Source organism: Diorhabda carinulata, chromosome 4 (assembly GCF_026250575.1).
Source record: "Diorhabda carinulata isolate Delta chromosome 4, icDioCari1.1, whole genome shotgun sequence".
NCBI lineage: Eukaryota > Metazoa > Arthropoda > Insecta > Coleoptera > Chrysomelidae > Diorhabda > Diorhabda carinulata.
In genome coordinates, this window is record NC_079463.1 from 29,509,651 (window position 1) to 29,534,829 (window position 25,179).

The following is a 25,179-nucleotide window of genomic DNA, read 5'->3' on the forward strand; positions in this document are numbered from 1 at the left end:
TGCCATTGTCAAATCCATATGGCGTTCATGGAGTACTAACTTTCAAAAGACTATGTGTGAAATTTCGTGACATTTCGATTAGTCAGAAAAAAGTGACAGCCATTTAAGTGAAGCTACTTTTTTATTTTCAAAACATTGGATTCAAAAAAATTTCGTGTGTTAATTTATCATTGCACTTTGATGAAAGAAATACTGTACAAGCTCAGCAATGGCTTTAAAAGTGTTATCTGGACTCCATCGAAAAGAACCATTTGTTATTGGTTTGCTGGATTTAAACGTGGTCGTACAGACTTCGATGATAGTGAACGTTCTGGTGGTCTATTTGAGGTGGTTACTCCAGAAACCATAAGAAAAGTCCAGTGAAGATATCAGAAGGCAGTGTGTTAACCATTAGGAATGAACAGTTGACCATGAGAAAGCTTTTTTCAAAGTGGTTAGGTTAAGGTGCCGCGTTTACTCACAGTCGATGAAAAACGTGTTGATGATTCAGAGCAGGCTATGTTTACAAGTAATAAATCAGAATGTTTACGTCAATATATGATAATGGATGAAACATAGATCCATCACTTCACTTTGGAGTCAAAATGATCATCACCTGAGGGGATTGGAATCGGTGAACCACGTCCGAAGCGTCCAATGGCAATGACCTTAAATATTTTGGAATGAACTTGGAATATTGTTAATCGCCTATATTCAAAAGGGAGAGACAATAAATCGCGAATACTACATAGAGTTGTTGGACCGTTTGAATGCAAAAATCGAAGAAAAGCGGCTTCATATAGCGAAGAAAAAACCACTGTTTCACCAAGACAACGCACTGATTCACAAATCAATGGCGACGATGGTTAAATTTTGCTTTCTCTCCACCTTATAGTCCTTATCTGCCTTCCGGTGACTACTGGCTCTTCAAAGATTTCAAAAAAATGCTAGCCGGCAAGAAATTCAGCTGAAATGAAGGAGCAATTGCCGAAATTGATGGCTATTTTGAGGCAAAAGACAAATCCTTCTACAAGCACGAGAAGTTAAAGAAGCATTGGAATTATTGTGTTGCTCTTAGTTAGTCACACGACTTATTGGGTGATGTATTTCAATATGGTAATGGTCTCAATTTCTAGAATCTACAGTAAATTAGTTTTATTTTCTTTCAATTATTGTACTTTCTCTCAGTTCTTATTTATGCGTCATAGCTAAATAATTTGAGTTATTGTTTATAAATTGTTGCTCACGCTATTATTATTTTTAAATGTTTTTGGTTGTTTGGTAGTTATGGTAGTTCTATGTTTGATAAGATTTGATCATTCTAGAGCCAATCTTGGAATTTCTAAATTTGAAGAATATCAAATTAGCTTGTAAACACTACAGTCAATTGAAATTAATGGTGAATTTCATTGATAAAGAACAGGAGTTTTCCCTTTTTAGAAATCTCATGATATCTTTCTAGAGAGATTCTACATATGGTGAAAGTATGCAAGGTTCCTCATGACCCACCCTGTATTAATCACAAATATAGGAGGTAGTAAATTATTTCAGAAACCGCAACAGAGTTTGAAATTTATTAAAGATTCTATTCTTTTGAGGTCACATGCTCATGCTACACATACTCAGCGACAGAAAGCAATTCCCTGGTTTATTCAATGATCTAATTTAACTAGCTGACTTCTTATCCCTTATTAAAACACAATAACTCATTTTTTTTTAATTTTGCTTTTGTACAAAAACTTTAGCGTACTGTTTGTTGAACTGCCATGAAAATAAAATGTTGTTTATTACTACCAAAATAAAACAAAGATATTACGTTATACGTTTTTTCATTACATCACTAAAATTTTAGATTTCTATGGATTTTTCTTGAAAAATTCCATGATGCTATCATAAATCATGAATGTAATGGCGACGTCAAGACACACTTTACCCAATCTGGGTATGGTACCTTTATAGAATGCTCTGGGACCTTCATTTCTTAATATTTGTAAGGCACAATCCAAAGTATTTTTATATCGATCCGATTCCAAACCTTGCATACGAGTTTTAACTACATCAACTGGATTATTAACGTACACTGAACAAGCACCGGCAAAAGCACCGAATAGACCTGTCAACAGCTTGGGGATTTTTTTATCGTGATCTCCTCCTTTATAGTAGTCTTTCAAAGTTTCCATAACAAAGAATCTCGTAGCTTGGTTACTACCTTGTTTTAAAATAGTTGCAGTGACGCCTTTATACACACCCCTCAAACCTTCTTCTTTGATAATTAGTCCTACCCCATGGAATAAACTTTTGTATCTAGATTTTCCGGAACGTTGATCGTTAATAAATTTTACTTTGATAGTTTCCATCGGAGTTACAGCAAATATAGCTTCGCAAATACCTGCGCCTAATCCACATAACATTCTACCACCTGGAGTTAAAGTACCATCGTCTTTTTTCATATAATTTTTGAAAGTTTCGAACGCTCCGAACCTGATGGCATATTTAGGCACGGATCCATATATCAATATACTGAGACCTCTGTACAAACCAATGAATCCGTGATTTTTAATAGTTTTTTTGACGCAATCTATTATACCGTCATATTTTTTCTTATCTCCTTTTTCATCCAACTGTAACTGCGTCTTAACGTACTCTGTTGGATATGTTGTGCATGCTTCCATCGCGCCGGTTATTCCACCGGCTAAAACACCTTTTAGTCCTACATTTCCGGAACCAGACGGTGCAGCTGCTCCTGTATCTCTCAACCAAGGTCGGGAAAATGGATCTCTGAATTTTTTCGTTCTTACGTGGAAAGGATCCATCAGGTTTTCGGTAACATCTGCAAGTTATTCACTTCTCTGAATTTTGTTAACATAAAATATTATTGATTTTATTGAAACCTAAACATATTCAAAGATATATGTACATTATCACATCATTTTCTATTTGACACTATATTGACAGTAGATATAGTTATAAAGGGAGTACTAGTATATTTTGATGGTTTAGGGGAGATCACATCTGATTCAAATACTCAGTATATGTCATTATGTCACAAATTATTATGATTAAGAGGTTAGATCAGTTGTCAATGAAATATGGTGGGTCACTAAAAGCAAGCAGTGTTGTTAAAATAATCTTTCGTTGTAAAGTAGGGTTTTCCAGATTAATTGGTACAAATTAACCCTAATTGTGACCCAAATCAACGGACTATATAGCACAGCTCTTCTTTGCGTACAATTGCTTGTTCAAGTTCGCGCCGAGTTCGTACTGGTTCGGCGCTCGCGATCATAAGGTCAGGCATGCGCAGGGGCAATAACGAAATTCAATGATTTTCTGTTTATTTTCCTAGTGTGGAATGCCTTGGTGTTAATTATGTTTTTAAATTTTATCAATCAGAACCGAAAAGGTATTGATATGGAAAGTTTGAATTTCTCTTAGAAATAAACAAAAATTGCGAGTTTCTATACAACTTCATTGTGACAGGTGATGAAGTATGGATTCTGTATGACACGTCCGAAACGAAATGACCACCACAACCATGGATGCACAGGAATTCTCCAACGAGATCCGGTTGAATATTAAAGTAACTGTTTTTTGAGACTAAAAAGGTGGGTTGCTTGTGTTAATTTAGTTTATAGTTTGTGAAAACAATTAATGCATATTCATATTGTGAAACTTTGTGACTCGTACGGAAAAACTATTCAAAACACGTCACGGGGATTATGTAGAGGAATAAGTTGTATTGTACTTTAATCTACAGCTCACCGGTGATTGAAAAAAAAAATCAATTCTCGTATTCTTAATAAAGGAGAAAACACGTAGAATTGATTCGAAAAACCGTCGTAGAATCAAGTATGAAAAACTAGGGAGTTCAAGAGAATAGCCATCAGATAAACTGAAGAAAAGCAATGAAACAAAGTATACTCAATAAAAAACATATTTGAGCGGCTACTAAATAGGATAAAATGGAAAGATTCGATATTACACATGCGAAAAGTTTTTAGAAAACAGTTACTTGGACGTATAGACGTATTAACCTTACTTTATTTTCAACATAGTCGTGAATTACAGGATCGTTAGTCAAGATCGCATTATACACTTGGATGCTGTAAAATATTTCCCGTGATATTAACTTTGAGCGTAACTAATCTAGTTACCGAAGATGGTCTCAGATTGCTCTCTGTTTTGTCATTTGTTTTCTTAACGATAAACAAAAGGCAACGTCGTGTCTCCGCATACTTGATTAATTCACATCATAAACGAGTGAATAATTGGCACCAGCGTAAAAATCTTTTAGTGTGACTTAATCCATTAGGAAAACACCAGTAGGATTTATTTCGAGAAGAAAATACTCTCATTAAACAGGGCTAAATGTGTAATATTTCATTTGAATTTAAGCTCCCGGTATGAATATGCGTTTGCGAGTGTTTGGGCTTTTATATTTTTTTTTATTTTATAGAAATGAAACCACTTCCTTCTCATTATCATATTTATTACCACCTACATTAATAATGGGTTGAATCTTCATCATTTCTAACACATTCTAAGTACACAAATCTACAACATTTCCAATCGCAATTGTCACACAGAGAACTTTACTTTGAAAAACTTTAAAATTATCTAAAGATACTCAACTACTCACTACCGGAATGATATCCCAAAGAGTCCCATTCTACCCAGGTGAATTAAAACTCCAGCCTGTATTACATAACATTATAGAGTCTTCGCTTGATGGCATACTAAAAAATTCCAAAATAAAGCCGGAGTAAATGTAGTCCCAATAAGTTCGACTCTTATGTTACTCGGCAGAGCTGTATGCACTATATCAAGCATTATTACTTGTTTGGAATTTCCTTAGTTCTTTTAAAACCTTACTATTCACCTACCCAGACCATCCCACTATTTCTGAAATCAGACAAGAACTTTATATTCCTTAACAAAACTACGAGACTGTTGGTTTCATATAGGAATTCACGATAACCAAAGAGCAGATAAATAGATCAAAGAAGCTGCAGAAAGTGCCATGACGGAAACTGTTCATTAGTGAGTGTGGATATGCAATCCACTATAATATCCAAAATAAATACATGGGAAAATCAGTGGAACCGTGCGACAACTAAATTAAACGAGGTTAAAAAGTCAACAAGGCCCTGGTCTGTGCTACCTTAAAATCGACGAAACCAAGTACTGCTAAATCGACTACGCCTTGGCTATTTCAACAGCAAGGATCCTGAACCAAAATACAGCTTCTGCAATGAAATAGTTTTTGTGAAATACTTACTTAATAGGTAACCGTAACCCTTTTATACGGTTGCTCCTATCAAAAAAAGTGACCCGATCAAAAGTTACTGTAAACAAGCGAAATCAATTTACGACGTCAAATAACAGGGTTCCAATTGAAAATAGTGTCTTCTAGGCCACCCTGAATATCGAAATTAGTATAAAAACATTATTTTTAATTGTCTTCAATTGTTTGATATAAGTTCCTTCTTCCACTTCTGTCCTTCGCAATTCGTTGTCTGATGTTGTCCGATGTCCATGCAGTGTTCTTAGCCCTCACCTTCACTTCAAAATGAACATTATCGAGTATAGTACAGAAGCGCCTTTTGGGCCCTTTGACCCTGGCTTTACAGTACGTGGCGTTGCTTTGTAGAGTGCCACAATCTTTTGCATTCTTTATTACCATATAGGACCCATTATCCGTCTCCTATGATGAAGAGATGAAACAACGGTTTTGCATAGTGCCGTTGAAGCAATACGTTGCATGTGATCGTTGGCTTCATTCTCTCTGGACAGATTATGCTCTGTTCATTTTTATAATTTGCTAAAGATGTTTTTAGATGGTAGTTAAAATTGGTTAAAGGTGTTTGAGAAGTTACCTCTAATTGTCTGATATAAATTTGCTTCCACTTCTGTCCTTAGCAATCTCATCTTAATATCTATAGCTATCATATGTTTCATTAATTTCCAGAACAAGATTCGTGGTCTCTTTACCAATACATAGATATTGAAATATTGATTTGATGACCCCATTCTTTGTACTCTTCTTCAAATTTTCTCGCCATGTATTCAAGATCCTCTTTGTCTTTTGCACTTATCACCTTATCATTGGCAAACTGTAGCGTGCAAAAGAAAAGCAAGTATCCTCTGAATGTTCTTTTCCAATGAGAAAGTGCACATATATCTTGAAAGCGTAGGAGAGACGTAACATCCTTGTGGTAGACCCTTACCAATTCCACATGGCCCTGATATTTTACCGCCTATTTTACTATATCCAAACAACGATGTACACTTTGAGAACCTTTGGTATTTGTGGATGTACACACCCAAATAAAAATCGTAAATTTTTAATGGGAAACCGAAAAGCAATTTCTTCATGAAAACATTGAATCAATTAATTTGTTTTTATTTTAATCAATTTTCTTCATTGCTTCTAATTTTTCTACTTTTGGAATTGGGTTTGATAAGTTCTAAAAATATACTTTGCAAACTATAGTTCAAATACACTCAAAACCAGCAGTGTTTTAAATAAATCTAGCCTAGAATATGATAATATCAAATTTATAGATCAAGATTGGTGATGAACGCAGATTTGTGAAAATTGAATTTAAAGAAAGATCGAAACGTCAATTTTTATATATCTTTTAAAAATTATTTAAAAAACTAATTCTGAAACAAAAGAGACCTCAGATCAAAAACATTTAGATACATAAACATATCAAAAGATCTAAGCAATAAAAAATTAAAGAAATAAACATTATTTATATATATTTAAAGACTTCTTGATGTAATTGTGTAACTTCCATTCTATTTCATATACATAGAAGCTTTGAATTTTCATAATAATATGTCATTACTTCTGATATTGTTACAATTCAAAATTCCAGATGAATCCGGCAATACTCATATTAAATGCTTTTTTATACGCACATTAAGCGACGCACTAGATAATGGCGGATAGTAGTGGAGAGTTTGAAAAATACTACATGTTGTGAATTATTCTCAATCATTCTAATTTTCCCAAATTATTAGCAATTGTAGAAGATGTTTTCTTTTTTATTTGAGAATTTCTATCAGTTATTGTGCGTGTTTCCCATCTGTAAAAACTCAATCTCAATAAAAAATCTATTTGTATTTGTTTAATTTTTTTCCGCGATGTATTCGATTGAACAAAACCAAATATTTTCAATGTTTTTTCGACGAATCTCTCAACAGATGGGATTTAAAACGTACAAAGGAGAAAAAGAGAACAATAAATGTTTTCATATTACAAAAAAGATATCAAGCATAAATCCAATTTTCACAAAATAAACAATTTCATATAAATTTTCCCATGCATTCAAAAGTATTGTGGTTATTCGTGATAATCGCAGTGCACAGGGAATTTACATAATCTTGTTTTGGTACGAATAAATTATTCAGCATCAAAAATTTATTGTGGGACAAATGAAGTTGAAAATATTTCACAAATTTGCGTTTATCACCAATCTTGATCTATAAATTTGATACTATCATATTCTAGGTTAGATTTATATAACTGTCTGTGTTCGAGAGTGTTTGAAATATGTTTATGAAATAGAATAAAAGCTACACAATACAGCAAGAAGTCTTCAAATATATATAAATATTGTTTATTTCTTTAATTTTTTATTTCTTAGACCTTTTGATATGTTTATGTATCTAAATGTTCTTGATTTTAGGTCTCTTCTGTTTCAAAATTGATAAAAAAAGTTAATAGAATAAAAAAAAAATTAAGTAATTCAATATTTTCATGAAGAAGTTGCTTTTTGGTTTCCCATTGAAAATTTACGATTTTTATTTGGGCGTGTACATCCGTAAAAACCAAATAAGGTTTTCAAAGTGTACATCCGGTTGTTTGGATCTGTTAAAGGGTATGCCACAAGGATGTTGCGTCTCTCCTACGCTTTCAAGATATATGTGCACTTTCTCATTGGAAAAGAACATTCAGAGGATACTTGCTTTTCTTTCACACTCTACAGTTTGCCAATGATAAGGTGATAAGTGCAAAGGATAAAGAGGATCTTGAATACATGTCGAGAAAATTTGAAGAAGAGTACGAAGAATGGGGTCATCACATCAAAATTACTAAAACACAATACCTATGTATTGGTGAAGAGACCACGAATCTTGTTGTGGGAAATAATGAAACATGTGATAGCTATAGATATCAAGATGAGATTTTAAGGGACAGATGAAGCCAAAATAGAAAAGAACAAAACAAATAATAAAAGCACTTAATGGAATTCCAACGTGGTGATTAAAAGATCAAATGAATAGGAAATTGAAAGCTACAGAGATAAACGCAATAAGAAGAGCATCTAGAATATCATGATTGGAAAGAGTGACCAATGAGGGAATTAAGTAACAAAGGGGTGTGGAAAAGACGGTTATAACATGTATAGAAAGGAAACAACTGGTATGGTACGATCATGTTCACAGACAGAAGCAAGACTATCAAAGAAAGTGATGAAATTATATCACCAGAAGACTGAAAACTGGGAAGACCAAGTAAAACTTGGTTAGGCAGAATAAATCGATCAATGAGCGAGTGAGGGCTAAGAGAGAAAGGATACATGGACAACATCAGACAAAGAATTGCTAAGGACAGAAGTGGAAGCAAATTTATATCAGATAATTAGAGATAACTTCTCAAATACCCTTAACTAATTCTAACTACCATCTAAAAACATCTTCAGCAAGTTATAAAAATGAACAGAGCATAATCTGTCCAGAGAGAATGAAGCTAACCGATCACATGCAACGTATTGCTTCAGCGGCACTCGGCATTCTCCAAGCCAACGCCACGTACTGTAAAGCCAGGCTCAAAGGGCCAAAAAGGCCTTTCTGTAGTATACTCGGAAATGTTAATTTTGAAGTAAGAAACCCAAACAGTATTTTATAAAAAAGTATTCGGCGCTTATCCACAGAAAAGACGTTATTCTGGAAATTGACAATGCAAGACAGCTTTGTTATAAACGAACTCCAAGAAAATTATTCATTTAGAGTGAGAGGCATCATAGTCGCCCGTCAATTTCTTCTCGGAGCAGAAACAGCAGAAAATTAGGAAATGTCAATGATATACAAAATACCAACTTGAGATACTTTCCTTAGTTAGCATAATCATATTTTATCGCTCCATTATGGAAAATTTGTATACTAGATGGAAATTTATCGGTTTGGTATTAGAAATTTCCGAATTAGATGGTAAAATGTTGATAAGGAAGGCGATTACGTTATTTATTGAGAACATAATTCGTTTGAGTTCAGTTTCTGTTCTTTTTTTTACGAAATTACACGCTGGCATACTGAGTTCAATAAAACGATTCAAATTTTGGCAAGTACGCCATTTTTTCTAGTAAGAGAATGTTCCACAGAAATTTACCTACAAACAAGCATCAGATACGATGAATCTTATAGAGAGCAATAAATTACTGAATAGTGTGTTGGAAAGATCAAATAAGAAAAATCTCGAATGTTTGTGTGTGTTTTATCCCTCCCATCGAGATAATCTATAAGTAGAACAATCATTAAAATATATAAGAATTCGAAAGAATAAAATGTTGAGACATGTTTCTACTTAAATTCTTCCAGACAAACAAAGTAAAAAGAGAATCTACAATGGTATTACAAGCAATGAAAATACCAGACGGTCAAAAATTATTTCTTGCTAATGAAATTTTCTCAGTAGGTCTCACTGTCTCTAAGGGAACCTCACTAAAAGCTTTCATTTCAACGAATTAAAAAAGAAATACGAGCAATATTACGCTCCGTTTAAACCAGACGAGTGGAAAAATCTGAAGATTTCCCAACTAAAATTATGGTAAAATTACGAATTTGCGGAGAAAGATCCGCCGAAGCTTTAGTTAATTAAGCCAAATTAATAATTAACACTTCGCGTTTGAAACAAGGGAATTTGAAAAAAGTTTTCTCGGAAATACCTAACTGCTTACTTGTGTTTATTCTGTTTTAATGTTTTCAACAAAATAAATTATAGCCATATTGGAATCATTATTCTTATTATAAAAGGTATTGAGGATTTTTAACAGCGGCAGCGCAGCACGCCATTTTCAAATCGCTACTGCGAACGTGTCCTTTGTAGTGTTTTTTCATGAACCAAGTGAAGTTCATCGGCAAATCTATGAGTTTTACTGACGAAATGCTACAAGTAATTCAGTGATTAGAAGATCTATCAAACAGGTGATGAATGAAGCGATCAACTTCACTATGAAGAATGATCTGAACGCCTGTCTTGGGTTACTAATGAACTGGTTCACGCAATTGAGGAGAAGCTTTATGCAAAACCGTACGTTTATAAATAGTGTTCTTGTTATGAAATTTCAAATCTCGCGATCACTTATCCATGAAATTGTTGCTGGAAAACTGAAATTTTGCAAACGTTGGGTACTCAAAATTCTTACTGAACACAAAAATCAACGAATGGGTAGTTTTTGACACGCACCAATGAAAACGACGATGACTTTCATTCTTGGATAACCACGAAGGACGTTTTACGACCACCTAGAAACTAAATAGCAGTCAGTAGAATTAAGACACACTTCGTCTCCAACGAAAGCTGAACTAAGCAAGTCTTAACAACTTGAAAACTAATCTGCAGTTTTTTTGAGATAGAAAAGGCATTTTGTTGATTGATTGATTGTTACTACGGAGTCAAATAATCAATGCACATGTTTACTGCGAGACCATTAAAACCTTCCGCCAATTGCTTAAGCTTTTGCAAAACCAACAGACGCTGGCCGTATTCTGGAGAGCGTACAACTTTTGTATTTCCCAATTCACTGTTAAGGATGATTTTATTTGCTATGTATTACGAATTGCCTCCGCTAGCACCTACCATGTCATTAAAATTATTTTGGAATGTTTCCTGAACCTCTTTTCATTGGGCATTGCTTCTGAAGATGTTTTTTCGACGTCTTTAACAGCTCTTCTTCGATAAAGAGAAAAGTTTTCACATGAATGGGAAGGTTTTTTATGTCTGTCCTAGCATACAACTGTTTTATCATCAAATCTTGAGCGAGATTTTTGAGAAAAATACCACTTGAAGATAGACGTACTATGGATGGATGTTGACAACTTCCACTTCATTGTTAACTGTTCACTATTTATTGGAAAACTGAGGTTTACCTCTACCCTTTTATTGTGGGATACGATTAGTAGAAAGAATAATTTTCCATTTCCTAGTAATAGCAAAAACTCCGACCAACAGACGGCGTAGCGCCCGGCGAAAGGTTGAGAAAAGGTTCTTTTCTACCATAGTGCGCGATTTCAGACTACGAACTCCTACAGGAATTTGGCTGGGATTTATTTGATCACTCCTAGCAACTTTCATCTCTTCTTACCACCAAAATCTTCCCTTAATATTCAATACTTCAAGGATGATGGGAAGATGAAAGAATATGTTCTCACGTGGTTAAAAACACTGGAGGTAACATTCTACATAGAACGCATACACACTATGATAGGTACTTGAATTTTGGTAATAAAAATGATTTAAAAGTTTAAGATTTTTGTGTAATAAAGATTTTTCCTTTATTTGTACACGTTTTTTTATACATAACCAAACGGAATTTACTTAATGGATATACATCGTATTCCAAATCCATTTCCAAATTTATTTCATGATACAGTAAAGAAGCAAACTTTTTTTTTTCATTTATTTGCATTCATAAAGAATTTAATTTCTAAATCTTCAACCTTTGGTCGACTTATTCAAAATTGAAAGGCACCCTAATGGTAAATAACGAGGTAGTCATCAGTAAATACTCGAAACTCATTGCATATTTGAAAAATCAGCTGGCTGTAGACTCAAAAAATCTAAAATATTGGCCGTGAAGAAATTAAAAGTTTCTGTTGCAAGTTCCAGACGATAATTATCTCATGCATAAGGTACGACATCAAAAATTTTTTATGCAAGCTTAGAAATTATTTGTAACATCTTTCAGGTTGCTTTAATATTCGGAATCGTAGGAGCTCTGCGGAGGAAGGAATTATATAAAATGAAGTGTAACGATATTAATAATACCGGAAATGTTTTAATTATCACAGTACCTGATACAAAAACTCATCTTCAACGTCGATTTACTGTTATTGGTGAAATATCTGACAATAGATTGAACTTGAATATTTATAGAAAATATAAAAACCAACGTCCCACAATTGTCAAAACAGAACATTTCTTTTTGCAGTATAGAAGTAGAAAATGCAGAACCCAAAACCTGTTCAAAAATTCCCTTGCTTGTCGCAACATATTTGAATTTACCTAATCCAAACCAAATCTTCGGTCTCTCTAATAGTGGATTCCAGTGGTGATATAATTTAACTAAAGAAGCACGTTAGGTGGAAATCCAACATAACTGCGGAGGGTTACGTAGACGACTCAGTAAAAAACAAAATGGATTCCGCACGATTCTACCAACAATCCAATAAGTACCAATAAAACTATAGACGATGTTATTTCTTTGATGCTGCCAATTCAAGTACCAATAGTAATGTAACTTTTTTTTCACTCGTCGGAATTGTCAAACCGTCCTACTCGTGAAAAAAAGTCTTACTTCATGCACAAATAACTATTTTCTGTATATATTATTTGTCTTGGCGACCAAAATACTGAGAATTTTTCTGAATTTCACAATATTGATAAGTTTTCTTATGAATATCATAAATGTACAAAGAGTGAATGCTTTTAAGATAGTTTTTTCAAACTACGTTCCTATTGTACAAGAAATTAGATCGTTTCTGATATATCAGTATTTTTCCAAATACTGTTTAATGTTTGTTATAATGAAAGTAAACGCATCGAAATAGTTGTTAGAAAAATGAAGCAACGGGAAGTTCAGTGCTGACCAAACAAAAGACGTAGAAAATTATTTTCCCAGAACAAATTAAAGGTTACCCGAAAGCTTCCACACGGGAAGGTAAAATAAATAGTTGGAAAGGTAAAAGCATTATAGCGACTGACACCCCTGAAAAAAATATAATAGAAGAGAGAAAATATAAAAAAATTGAAGCTGTTAAAAATGTTACGCGCAAATTTGTTGAATCTTCAAAGGAAGAAGATCAAGACGAATTTTCCTTGGCTCAGAAACGGAGAGTTGAGTGCCCAAAGCAAATTCAAATAGGTTTGAAAATTCAGTGCGCTCTCCAGAAAACTGGAGATTTTGTATTGATGCAATTCAAAATAACAGAAAAAACATTCTCTACGTTGCGTTAGTCTTATAGAAAGTACACCAAAATACCAAACAAATTTGTTTTGCGGAAAGTTCCTGACATTGCGGTAGTTCCTTAGAGTGACAATAAAATGATTTTACCGAAGCCCAATAAGCATGGCAGAACAAAAAGAAAAGTGGATTTGATTTGTAGTATCTTTTGCCAACTAATTGCTATGATTCTTATGACGCTGTTTATTTTTGTTGCTAGTATGTATTAACAATTTCCGAATTTTAGTTTGTGAGAGAGTATTTCAATTTGTGAATTTTTGGTTTGTGATAAATAAAACCCCATTTTTTGAATCGTTAGTTTATGATGTTTCACTGTACCACACTGAATTTAATTTTAATAAATAGAATAAACTTATAATTAACTGAAATTTCAAATTAAACTAAACTTTTAGGGTAGGATTTGGATTCGGTCAACAAAAATTAAAAAATTGGTTCACTGTGGAACACTTTCCCATATTCTAGAAACCTCTCTATTTTTCACTCTCATAACACCGGTATACATTTTATTATCATTACTGTCTTTCTGCCTCCAATTATCGTTCACGACATCGTCTATTTTGTTGTTTTGTCTACTTTACGCTTGTTCAAGCTCAACTGTAGAGCTGCTGTCGTGAAAATAGGAGGGATAAAATCGCTAAAATGCTTCTTTAGAAAGCATAACGATTCCCAGTGGACGCGACAACGAGAATGATACTTTTCGTCTTTCCAGTCTACCTTCCACATCAGTGGCGTTGTAAAAATGAAGGAAAAAAACATCTAACATAATGAGAAGTTTATGAATACGATTCGATAGAGAAAAAACTTCAATCATGATGGATAGACAAGAAATTGAAAATATAATAACACTTTGATGACCGCTAAAACTTGGTTCCCATATCTTAGATTCATTTTTGACCTTTTCTCTTCCATTTCAACTGATCAAAGCAATATTATCAATATTTTGCATCTAGTCTTTGAAAAATGAAATGATTTTGATATGATAACGTCGTTGTTGATACTCAACAAGTTTTTTTTATTAAAACCCAACCTAATGTAATCAATTGTGGCGAATAGTGCGTATTAGGTAGCAATTCAAACAAATACATAAATTTTGGTCATTGAAATAACGGATGTGTGAGTTGGTGCATTGTCTTGATTGAACAACACTTACTTCTGAGTCAAATTCGGCCTTTTTTCTCGATTTCTTCGCTCAAACGTTGCAATGAGTTCGCATAATAATCGCCGTTGATATTTTTGGCCTTTTCAATATTATGGTCAATGAAAACTATCCCAAAAAACTGACGCCATGACCTTGCTTATAGATGGAACGGTCTTTGCCTCCTCTGGAGCCGGTTCTAGCATTTTCAATCAATTTTTTTGTTTCGGGTGTAAATTGATAGACCTACGTTTCATCCACGGTTATACAACGGTGAAAAAATTTCCTTAAAACATTGCCGAACAATCGATGGAAATATCTTTGTTCCATTGTGAGCAAACGCGGCACCCATCTTGCACACAGCTTTCTCAAGTCCAAATTTTTATTTAATATGCGATGTACCGCACTTTTTGTTATGCCTACTATGTCTGCTAGCTTGTACACTTTCAGCCGACGATCATCCAGTACCGCTTTGTGGATTTTCTTCAACATTTCTGCAATCTTTACCTCGTTTGGTCGACCACTACGATGCTGGTCTTCGCAGGTCATACTGCCTCGTTTAAACTCTAGTGATATTCTACTGTTTATAAATAGGGAGCAGACTCATCCAGAGTAGAATCTATTTTAGCTTCTACATTGGTTTAACTAAGGCCATTCAAATAAATTCAATGAATACGTTCACTATTGATGACTGCCAAAGAAATACTAAACAACGTGGCGTCTTCAAACTTGAAACATATGGTGTATAGATACAGTGGTGTTTTTCAAGCAATTACCGCTATCTTTAGGTCAGACCATCTTCGTACTCAATTTTCCATATTCAACATGTAGACAACGCGACATTTCTCATTCTAAAATTTGTAATCAGGTAAGTTCTACTTTTTAAAAGGGGAACCAAGTTACTTCAACAATTCCACATCATAATTTCTTATACTGTGTTACAAAAGTCGTCTGGGTCAGTATAACTATTTGATTTATTATAGGACACATAAGAAACTACTACTTTTGTATGAATTGTTTATTTTTGGTTCAAATAATACTGATTTCTGATGGGAATAATGTAAATTAATTACAACCGTTTTATGCAAAACCGGCTGTATACATGTTAACAAAATTTTCCTTCCAAATATTTTATTATTCCGTTGTTTATGTGAAAAGCAACGAGCGTAGACAAGTCTTGCTGGATAATCTTTTACATCCCCGGCATGAACTGTCTGGAGAATATTGTGAACAGTAAATTGAACTGACATTTTGCGTACGCTGGTTGTTGGCAATGTAAATGTAATTGTTTCACTGCTTTCTGATACTATATCAAATACTTTTTAATGAATAGTGACAATTATTGGAACATACATCCATAAAATAAATATTAACAGATCACTTTTGATATTCATATATTATACAGATTGTATTTGTTATTAATACAGATTTTTATAATGCTTTGGGATATTTGAGTGTGATTGTGAATTCACTTATATATTTTGAATCACAAAAATTATTTGTAGTTCTTCTAGTAGCAACCAAAGGATTTCACGAGTTTGGTCCTGGCCCAACAAAGAAAACACAAAACTTGTCGTTCTAATTCTTCTACTAATATCTTAATTATGAAGGAGTAGTCTCACCCAGAGTATATTTTCCATGTTTACAAATTGACTGAAAACGTTCACTATTGGTGGCTACCAAACAAATACTAAATAACGTGGCGTCTTCAAACTTTAAACATATGCTGTAGAGATTGTGTACTTTTGTTGTTATTTTCACCTGTTTTGATTAACAAAGCTCTTGCTGAACAATCGTCGAATTGTTGCTCAAAACTTGAAAATTCTTAAAATTACAAATTGGAACGCGTTTGCCTGTCACAATTTTTGTTGTGTTATACTATTACTGTCCCTTGAACATATCTAAGAGTGCTTACCGCCTGCCAACTTAACTAAATTAATAATTAATATAAACATGGTTACCAACTTTGACTCTATATAAAACAAAATAGTGTGAGATAGGGATAGGTCAGATCAGCTGTCAATTTGATCAATTCTCAACAACTTTTAAATACATTGGTATTTTTCAAGCAGCTATCGCCGTCTCTAGGTCATGCCAGGTACTTCTGGGACCATCGTCGTTCATCGTGGAAGTTCGTAAAAGTGATTCTAGCCCAAATCATTCAAAATTTCACGAAAATAGATTGTACTAAAAGTTTAAAGTTACGAGTAAATGATTAAAAATAAACCAGTCATGAATTTTATGACCTTCGTTTATAAATGAACACATACCATTCTGCATTTCTTTTTTTCACTGATACAGTTCACTTAAACTGATAAAAATCAAAAAAAAAGGGAATTGGAATAGCAATGTACTATTCGAAAATAGCAGTTTTTATTTCAAGAAGCTTTTACTATCATCTTTTTATTGAGTCTTGGAAACATTGGACAAAGATCAACAGATTGGTCACAGTTCTTTTCCAATTCTTTATTCTCACTTCAGTTATCTATTCGTCATCCATCTTCAGTCAGTGCTTTAGTGTGGACTCCAGTGGTAATGTAAAAAGATTTTATTTTGTTTGCCGCAGATGCCTTTAAATTTTAGGATATGATGATGAAGTTATTCAAGAGTCGAATATTAGTCTCAAAATGTCGGAGTGATCCACAGTGATTCAATTGAAGATAATCCTAATTTTTGTTTGAAGTATCTACTGACCACTGGATTAGAAGTTGTAGTTGAAATGCAAGGGTCTTGAATGAATATGCATATGAAGAATACTTGATGGTAAAAAGATCAGGCAAAAATTAAATGAAATGTCCTGCACAGCATCTAAAGCACTGACAATATCGGATATCGCTGGATTGACAAATATATGGAATTGAAAAACAACTAGATTGTCACAAGGTCATTTCTTCGGAATCCGAAAAGAAAATTATGGAGCGATTGCGAATTCACTTAAAACAAAGTTAAAGTTAAATGAAGAAGGAAAGCCATGACGATATTGAAGTAGACATTCTTTGAACCAAAATAAATATACTAAGAGAATGGATCTGTTCTGTTTGGGTTTTCTGCAATAATTATTCAAATGCCAACCACCACGAGACCATTTTTTTGGGACAGAATAAATATTTTACTTCCTACATAATTTTTTCATAAAATTCAAAATCAATGCTTTTGTGTTTTCGGACTATTTTATTGAGAATATCGACTAACATACATATCCACAGAGAGATATAAAATATGAATGGGTTTTGTCTGAATGTGAAGTCAAAAGGATATTTATTCACAAGAATATGGAGGTCAGGCCTAAAATTAATAATGGTTTATTTACTTTAATTGTACGGTTGTTGTAAAAAAAATTTAGCATAACTCAATAGATGATAAGAATATACTTGAGATTTATCTTAATATAACTTTTGTTAATTCGAATTGGTTTTTGGTTCTTTTTCTTATTAAAAACTAATCGTTTATTATGGTTAAAACAGATTTTGATGTGGTATGTGATCTATTGAATATTAACCGTCACTCAATAAGTCGTGTAACGAACTAAGAAAAATATTTTTTGCCAAAAATCGATTTTAACCATTAATGTGGTCACCCTCAAGAGCAATATAATCATTCAAACGCTTCTTTAGCTTCTCGATGACGTGCTTGTAAAAGGATTTGTCTGTTGCCTCAAATTAGGCTTCAGTTTCAGCAATTGCTTCTTCATTTCAGCTGAATTTCTTGTCGGCTATCATTTTTTGGAAATCATTGAATAACCAGTAGTCAACGGAGATATGGACTATTTGGAGGATGGGGAAGCAATTTGAAATGTAATTCTTCAAATTTAACCATCGTTGCCATCGACTTTTTTTTCTCCATATTAATCCGTTTCTCTTTGATTTTTGCATTCAAACGGTCCAACAACTCTATTTAGAATTCGCTATTGATTGCCTTTCCCTTTTGGAGGTAGTCGATTAACAATATTTCATGCGCATCCCAAAATACTGAAGCCATAACCTTCCCAGCTGACTATTATTCCTTTGGACACTTCGAACGCGGTTCACCGGCTGAAGTCCACTCAGATAATGATCGTTTTGATTCTGGAGTGAAGTGATTTATCCATGTCTTATCCATTGTCACATATCGACGCAAAAAATCTAATTTATTACGTTAAACATGGCCAAATACTGCTCTGAATCATTAACACGTTGCTGTTTTTGATCGACTGTGAGTAAACGTAGCATCCACTTTAAAAACCGCTTTCTCATGGTCAACTTTTTCACACAATTGCAATTCAGGATCAGATATAACCAATTTGTAGAGTTTTTGATGTTTTCTTGAGTAACCACCTCAATTGGACGACCAGTGTCTGTGCGACCAATTTTGAATTCAGCAAACCAATAATAAATTGTTCTATTTGTTGAAACTGGGTCCAAATAACACTTTTGAAGTCATTGCTAAGCTTTTCTGACTAGTCGAAATGTCATGGATTCTTACACATAATCTTTTGACAGTTGGTACTACATAAACGTCATGTGGATTTGACAATGACAGCGCCATCTGTGTGTCAGTCACACGACTTATTGAGTGATGTTTTATACTAGTATAAGGTGTATCCAATTTATATACAAGATGGATAAATTGATTGTTGATTGATAAGAAAATTAGTAAACAAACATATATAAATCCACAGGAATGTTTCAAAGCTATAAAACTAACACATACCAGTATATATTTCAAATTCAATATGAACATTTCATACTTTTTCTGTTATGTAGACTACTAAATTATAACAAAATTCATGTCATCCTGTGTCACGAAAAGAATCGGTGATTATTCGTTTGACTGATAGAGCTATCCAATTATTAGATCCTAAATTCAGATGCATAGCTATTTAAAAAGCAAAAGCTACAATAAAAAAATAATTATCCTGGACAAAATGATCGATAAAAATTCAAACATATGCATACTATGATCAGTTGTGGAACAAAACAAACGTTTAAATGTAAAATTCTTCCTTACCACATGTAGAAATATTTTTAATATATATCAGTACAGGTAATTGTGACGTTGCTTGCAAAGGACAAACAACTCAATATTTGATGAATAGATTTCCAAGTCATCAAAATGATAAATAAAATTAATCGGCATTATCGAACTATGAAATATCGGAACATTCATTTAATATGAAAGTTCGATTTATCAATTTCCCGCTTCTCTACTCAAAATCCCTTTTTTCCCTTGACCTTTCTACTTTCCCTACCTTCTTTTTCTCCCTGGAGCAAAAATATGCCTGAAGTCGGCACTTCACTTATAGTTCACAATAAAGATTAATCTTGTTAGGAAAGTAATTGCCAACTTCAGTGTCAGTTGAGCAGTAACTACAAACTATAAACTCATAAGTTATTTCCCCTTATCTTTGCTGTTTGATGTATACCAGACTTTTTAAAAAATACACCTTAGCATTCAAATTAACTAAAACAATAAGTTTTCTTGATCCGAAGACTAGCAACGATCCAAAATAATCCGTGCAACTGATGTCTGAAGCATTTGACAGTTTGTTAACTGCAAACAGATGCAACATCTGAACCATTTCAGATGTGATAGAGCGGTAGATAGAGTAGATAATTTTTGGATGAAAATTATCGAAAACATTAGTTGGTGCAACTTATTTTAATAATTTCTCGCGGCAATGTGACAGCAGAAAGAAGATTTTCTATTGGTGGTCTGAAAAATGTAGATATTCCAAAATCTATGATACTCTTTATGAGGAAAGCCTACTACTGAGAAGTGGAAATCAGAAAAGCAAACTAGCAAAAGCACTAACAACAAAAAGGAAAAAAATGACTTCCAAAAGCAGCTTGCATTAGTGGTACAAGAATTAGTTATGTTATGGTAAAATCACGAAATTTCAATCGGGAAAATATAAAAGCCAACTAAGATGAACCGAAAATTTAATTTTCAATATTTATTAACAAATCATTATTCAATATCAATTGTACCAAGACCAATACTTTAATTTTCTAATTTTTTTTTCTGCTTTTGATGATAATGATTTTTAGAATTGGAAATATTAACAACAACATGTCTAATCAAGGAAATTTTCAAAAACTACGCAAATTATCTCGACAGAATCTAGCTCCTAGAAAAGTAATTACGCCCTTTATCAAGTTATATAATTAGTTCTGTGAAGTTACAACAGTTGGTTATTCAAGATAAAACTTGGTTATATTGTAGTTGAAATGTTATATGAATACTAATTCCATTATGACAGAGACCGTTAAAAATTAAATGATATATTAATCAAAAAAGGAAACGAGAAAACTTATATATTATTATGAAACGATTGTTCCACTATTTTCATTAAAAAAAATTATTTCCGCTTCATCTCGGAAGAATGAAAATTATTTTCAGTAGTTGCTTTTAAATTGGGAAAATGACAGAAATAAAAAAAACATTCTTCGAATGAAAGTTTTGAGGACGGTTTTAAGGCTTTTTGTTTTCTTAGACAGGCAAACAATGAGAAAAAGATATCGTATATATACTTCTAAAAATACAGAAACATATACCCCTAAAAGTAGAAGTTTCTCATTATTTTAACTCAAAAACGCATTAGAACTAAAACTAGCCCATTATGAATGTTTACTTACTCATTTTTACATTAGAATATAATTAATTCAAAATTGAGAGTGGACCAAAGGAATAATAACAATAAGGAAAGTTGGAGTAGAGCTGCTTGTCAACTGGACGATTTACATATTTCTGATTTATAAATGTGTGCATCAATTTTTCGTTCGATAGGTCCTAGAGTTGATCCATATTGATAGGAAAAATGTACGTAAAAGTATTGTGGTTAAAATACCAAAACCCAGTCTCGTCATTTGTTTTATGGATACTGTTAGTCATTATAATGTTTTTTTTTTGTTTTCATTTGCATTCTTTCAAGAAATAACTGATACTCATTAGCAGAAATATTTTTAAAATAGTAATTTATGTAACGAGTCCGAAAAAACCGTTTCCAGTTCTGTTGAGTACATTATTTTCTTAATAACCCTGTAGAATATATATTCTTTAGCAACATTGGTAGACTTCCACCCTTTTGAGTTTGTGGTATTAACATTATTATAAACAAGTAACGCAGCTGAAGTTCAACGAAGGCACTGATATATGTAATTTTTAGAATTTAGTAGCAATTAACAATTCTTAAATCTTCAGCCCCAAATTTCCAATACTGTGTATACCCACAGGTCGCATCGAACATTTTCCATTTTCAAATAATCTGTTGTGTGGGGGATGGGATGACCGTAATGACAAATATTCCATCTGTAATGTCAAATTTTCTTGCCCAATTACGCTACAACTCGTGACGATTTTTAATCCGTTGAGCTAAAGATGCGCCAACTCGGAGATATTTCAGGTAAACGAAAATGTAGTTAGAGTACATAATACACCTCGTAATGGATTCATTAAGAGTATTACTTTGAATTCAGTATTTAATCTACTTAATCTACTATTAAAAATTTAGTTTTCCTAAATCCTTTAAATTGCATTTTTATATTAGGTAGGTACTAAACAACATAGAAAAGAGAAATGAATTTTTAATATTTGCGCAAGCCGTGATTTGTAAAATTCCATATAACTATTTCTACTAAAATTCTAACCCCAATATTGTCTCCACCCTTTATCAATTGAAAATCATAAATTCATTGCTCCATTCTTCACTCTTCAGATAACTTAAACAAGTTAAAAATGGAATTAGTAGTAGATTTTATGCTAGATCACGGGGAAACAAATCGCTTGTAATTGTTGATTTCAAATTTAAAAATCAGAGACTACAAAAAAGTGGGGAAATTCTTTGCTGCTGCTCAATAGAAGGATGTAAAGCAGAGTGCCACACCGTTGGAGGTTACGTTGGGTTAGGTGAGATTAGGTTAGTTTAGGTTAGATTACGTTACGTTAAGTTAAGTTAGGTTCATTTTATAATAAAAATCTCGAGCGTCATAATCTTCCGTCAAGCGTTGTCTAATCTTCATGACAACCACTATCACGAGTCGGCACATTTTATGTTGGGCGTTAATATAAGGGGTGGGTGCACGCCCAAATCTGGTATTTTTATAAGTAGCACGTCTTTCTTGTTGTTCACATGACCAATTGATGATCTTTGTTAATACTTCGCGTCTATGCACTCGCTAACCCCCAAAATTGTTGCTACCTAAAAGTGGAAACAAATTATGTAGAAATCATTTTCTCACAATAGTGTTTTTTTATTAAATTACGTCCAACATTAGATAGGTTTTATTGTCGGGTGCCCTGATAAATGTTATATTTCATCATCGAGTACCTACATGCTCCAAAGAGTAGGAGGATTAACGATTTCTTATTGTGTCAAATTAGCCTCCGTAATAGTTTTGCATTTCTTGAGAACAATCTATTTCTTGAATACTTTACTTTAGCGTGAATTTTTCATTCAAACTTTCAATAAAAGAAAATTCAATTAATGAGTTGTCAAATTAGTAATAATCACTTTCATATGTTATTATAGGTGAAAAAACACTTGTAAAAATGTCATAAATTTGTAACCAAAATAGAGCAAACAGCAAACCCTTATTTGGAAAAAAAATTATATATAACTTTAGATGCTAAACGTCACAATTTATGGGAAAAGAAAAGACAGGGCTAGATGCAGAATTTTACGCTAAATTCGATGATGAATAAATATACAGGGTGTCCTATTTAAAAAAAAATTACTTCATGTTGTCACGCTAAACATCCTGTATTCCTCAAAATATTTTAGAAATGTGTATCTGTGCAAATATAACAATTTTTTTTTAAAAACTTTTTTGTATATTCTATTTTAAGCAAGTTATTGCACTTCCACACACTAATGGACCACCCCGTACACGAAGAAAGTCAAAACTAATTTGTCTACGGGGAAAGTATTGTATATATTGTCAATTGAAAGAAACTATTATGTATGGCTCGTATTTGTTATTGTGAAGAAGACTATCGATCCAATGTTGTTGATGTTGATGTTTGATTTCTATTGGTAGAAAATATGTGTTCAATAAATCGTGGAAGAGCTACACCGTTTTAACTATGTGTAGGTAAACGTACAAGACTTATTAGATGGCCATTGGATTCTCTAGATTCTTTTGACTCTTTGAAGGAAGTATTGCTAAAAATTAGAAATTTGATGATAAACCGGCAAATATTTTATAACTGGAACCGCGACTGAGCAATGAGTATCATTAGAATTTAGATCGTGATGTTATAAAATAGTGAATCGACATTATTATAAGCATTTGATTGATCGAAATAATTGAATTATCGGTTCCAAATGCGTCATAACCCTTCTCCATAATGGTTTCGTAATTAAGAAATGGTAATTATATACCTATACACGATTCTCCAAATCACTAGTTATAAATATTGTAGAATATTCACTGAACATTTGATTATATCGAAAATTACCAGACCGATTATCTAACATCTAGAACATATCACGTGAAAAAGTCATTAGTTATTATTAGAGTTAGTTATGACATTATTATTGATAAACACGGAAAAGCAATAAACCAAACAAAATCGAAACTCATCAACTGAAGATATATGAGCCCTTTTCGACGTTTTAATTTAATGGCAACGTTACGATGTCTGTCAAAGTGATTTACACCTCTTTGTCTCGAGAGTCTCTATCTACATAATCAAGTTTTTAGTTCGACCCTATAAAGTCTAACACAACTTTCTAAAACGATCCTAATTAGATGAAAGTTTATTTCTATATGAGACGTGTCTGGGGCATACTAGTTGAATGAAAGTTGAGAAAGTTTTCAGAAAAACTTTTTCCAATACTGTCAGAAAAAAATAATGGATTGCGTTTATCGAATTATCACAAAAATAATATTTGAAGAGCCGGTATATGATAATGAGAATAATATTTATTCATAATTATTTCGGTAATTAGTAGAAATAATTGATTAGTATGTGCAATATTCAAAAAGGCGTGCAAAAGTAAATAAAAATATTATAAAGTGATATCAAAGTTTTAGCTGTTGTTGTGAGAAATTAGGAAATTAGGAAAGGAAATTAGACATTAGATAAGTCACATAATAGCGAGTTACGAAATTAAGGGTAGAAAAGGGATTGAAACAAGGAGATCCAATATCATCAAAAACTTATAATCTAGAAAAAATTTTAGGAATTTACGAGATACATACAGACAATTCAGCTACAATAATCAGAACAAAGAAAGAAATGGAAAAAAAGAAGCTGCAAAAAATCATGGACTGAAAATAAACCAAGAAAAAAAAATTAGAATAATATGACCAACAGGAGAAGAACTATTCATAAAACATGTTTTGATTTATGGATAAAAATGAAATTATTGTATTAAATGATCAATACTATTCCAATTCTCTATAAAACTGTTACTATTGCTACGATTTCACATATTTACTAGTACAAAGGCTCTGATACCGCTTATCGTACCAAAGGCTTCATGTTCATGGTCTTAAACTAACCATATTTTTAATGTGTGATGTTATTACAAAATCAAATATTTTTCAAAAGTGTATCGAAGAAGATTCATTTACTACAGCCAATTAGGGCCATTATTTTCCTCCAAACAATGTGATTCCTGACCTTAATACCTCAGTCGGTGTTTTTTATTGTCTTAAAACTTGATACTACCATTTATACTATGATCTTTCTCTTCTTCTGGTACCAAATAAACTGCTTAATACACTCTCTCAGTATCTACAATCACATTGTCTGTAGCATAGATTTTTGCGTCTCCAAACCCTCTGAATAAGCTCAAGCCGTAAATATTTTCCAATATATCCTTATACGTTG

The 25,179-nt window shown here is 32.8% G+C and overlaps 2 protein-coding genes across 4 annotated transcripts in view; one reads left to right on the forward strand and one right to left on the reverse strand.

Annotated features, from left to right (window-relative positions):
- Positions 1–25,179, forward strand: part of LOC130893358 (hemicentin-2-like) — a 482,155-nt gene that overhangs the window by 147,257 nt on the left and 309,719 nt on the right. The window lies entirely within an intron of this gene.
- LOC130893361 (putative tricarboxylate transport protein, mitochondrial) lies at positions 1,747–2,938 on the reverse strand. The gene has a single exon (XM_057799395.1). The coding sequence runs from the start codon at positions 2,790–2,792 to the stop codon at positions 1,836–1,838; it is 957 nt and encodes a 318-aa protein (XP_057655378.1). The 5' UTR covers positions 2,793–2,938; the 3' UTR covers positions 1,747–1,835.

Bases quoted from the DNA above. Each gene is read 5' to 3' on its own strand.
- LOC130893361 (XM_057799395.1), bottom strand. From the start codon at position 2,792: ATGGATCCTTTCCACGTAAGAACGAAAAAATTCAGAGATCCATTTTCC.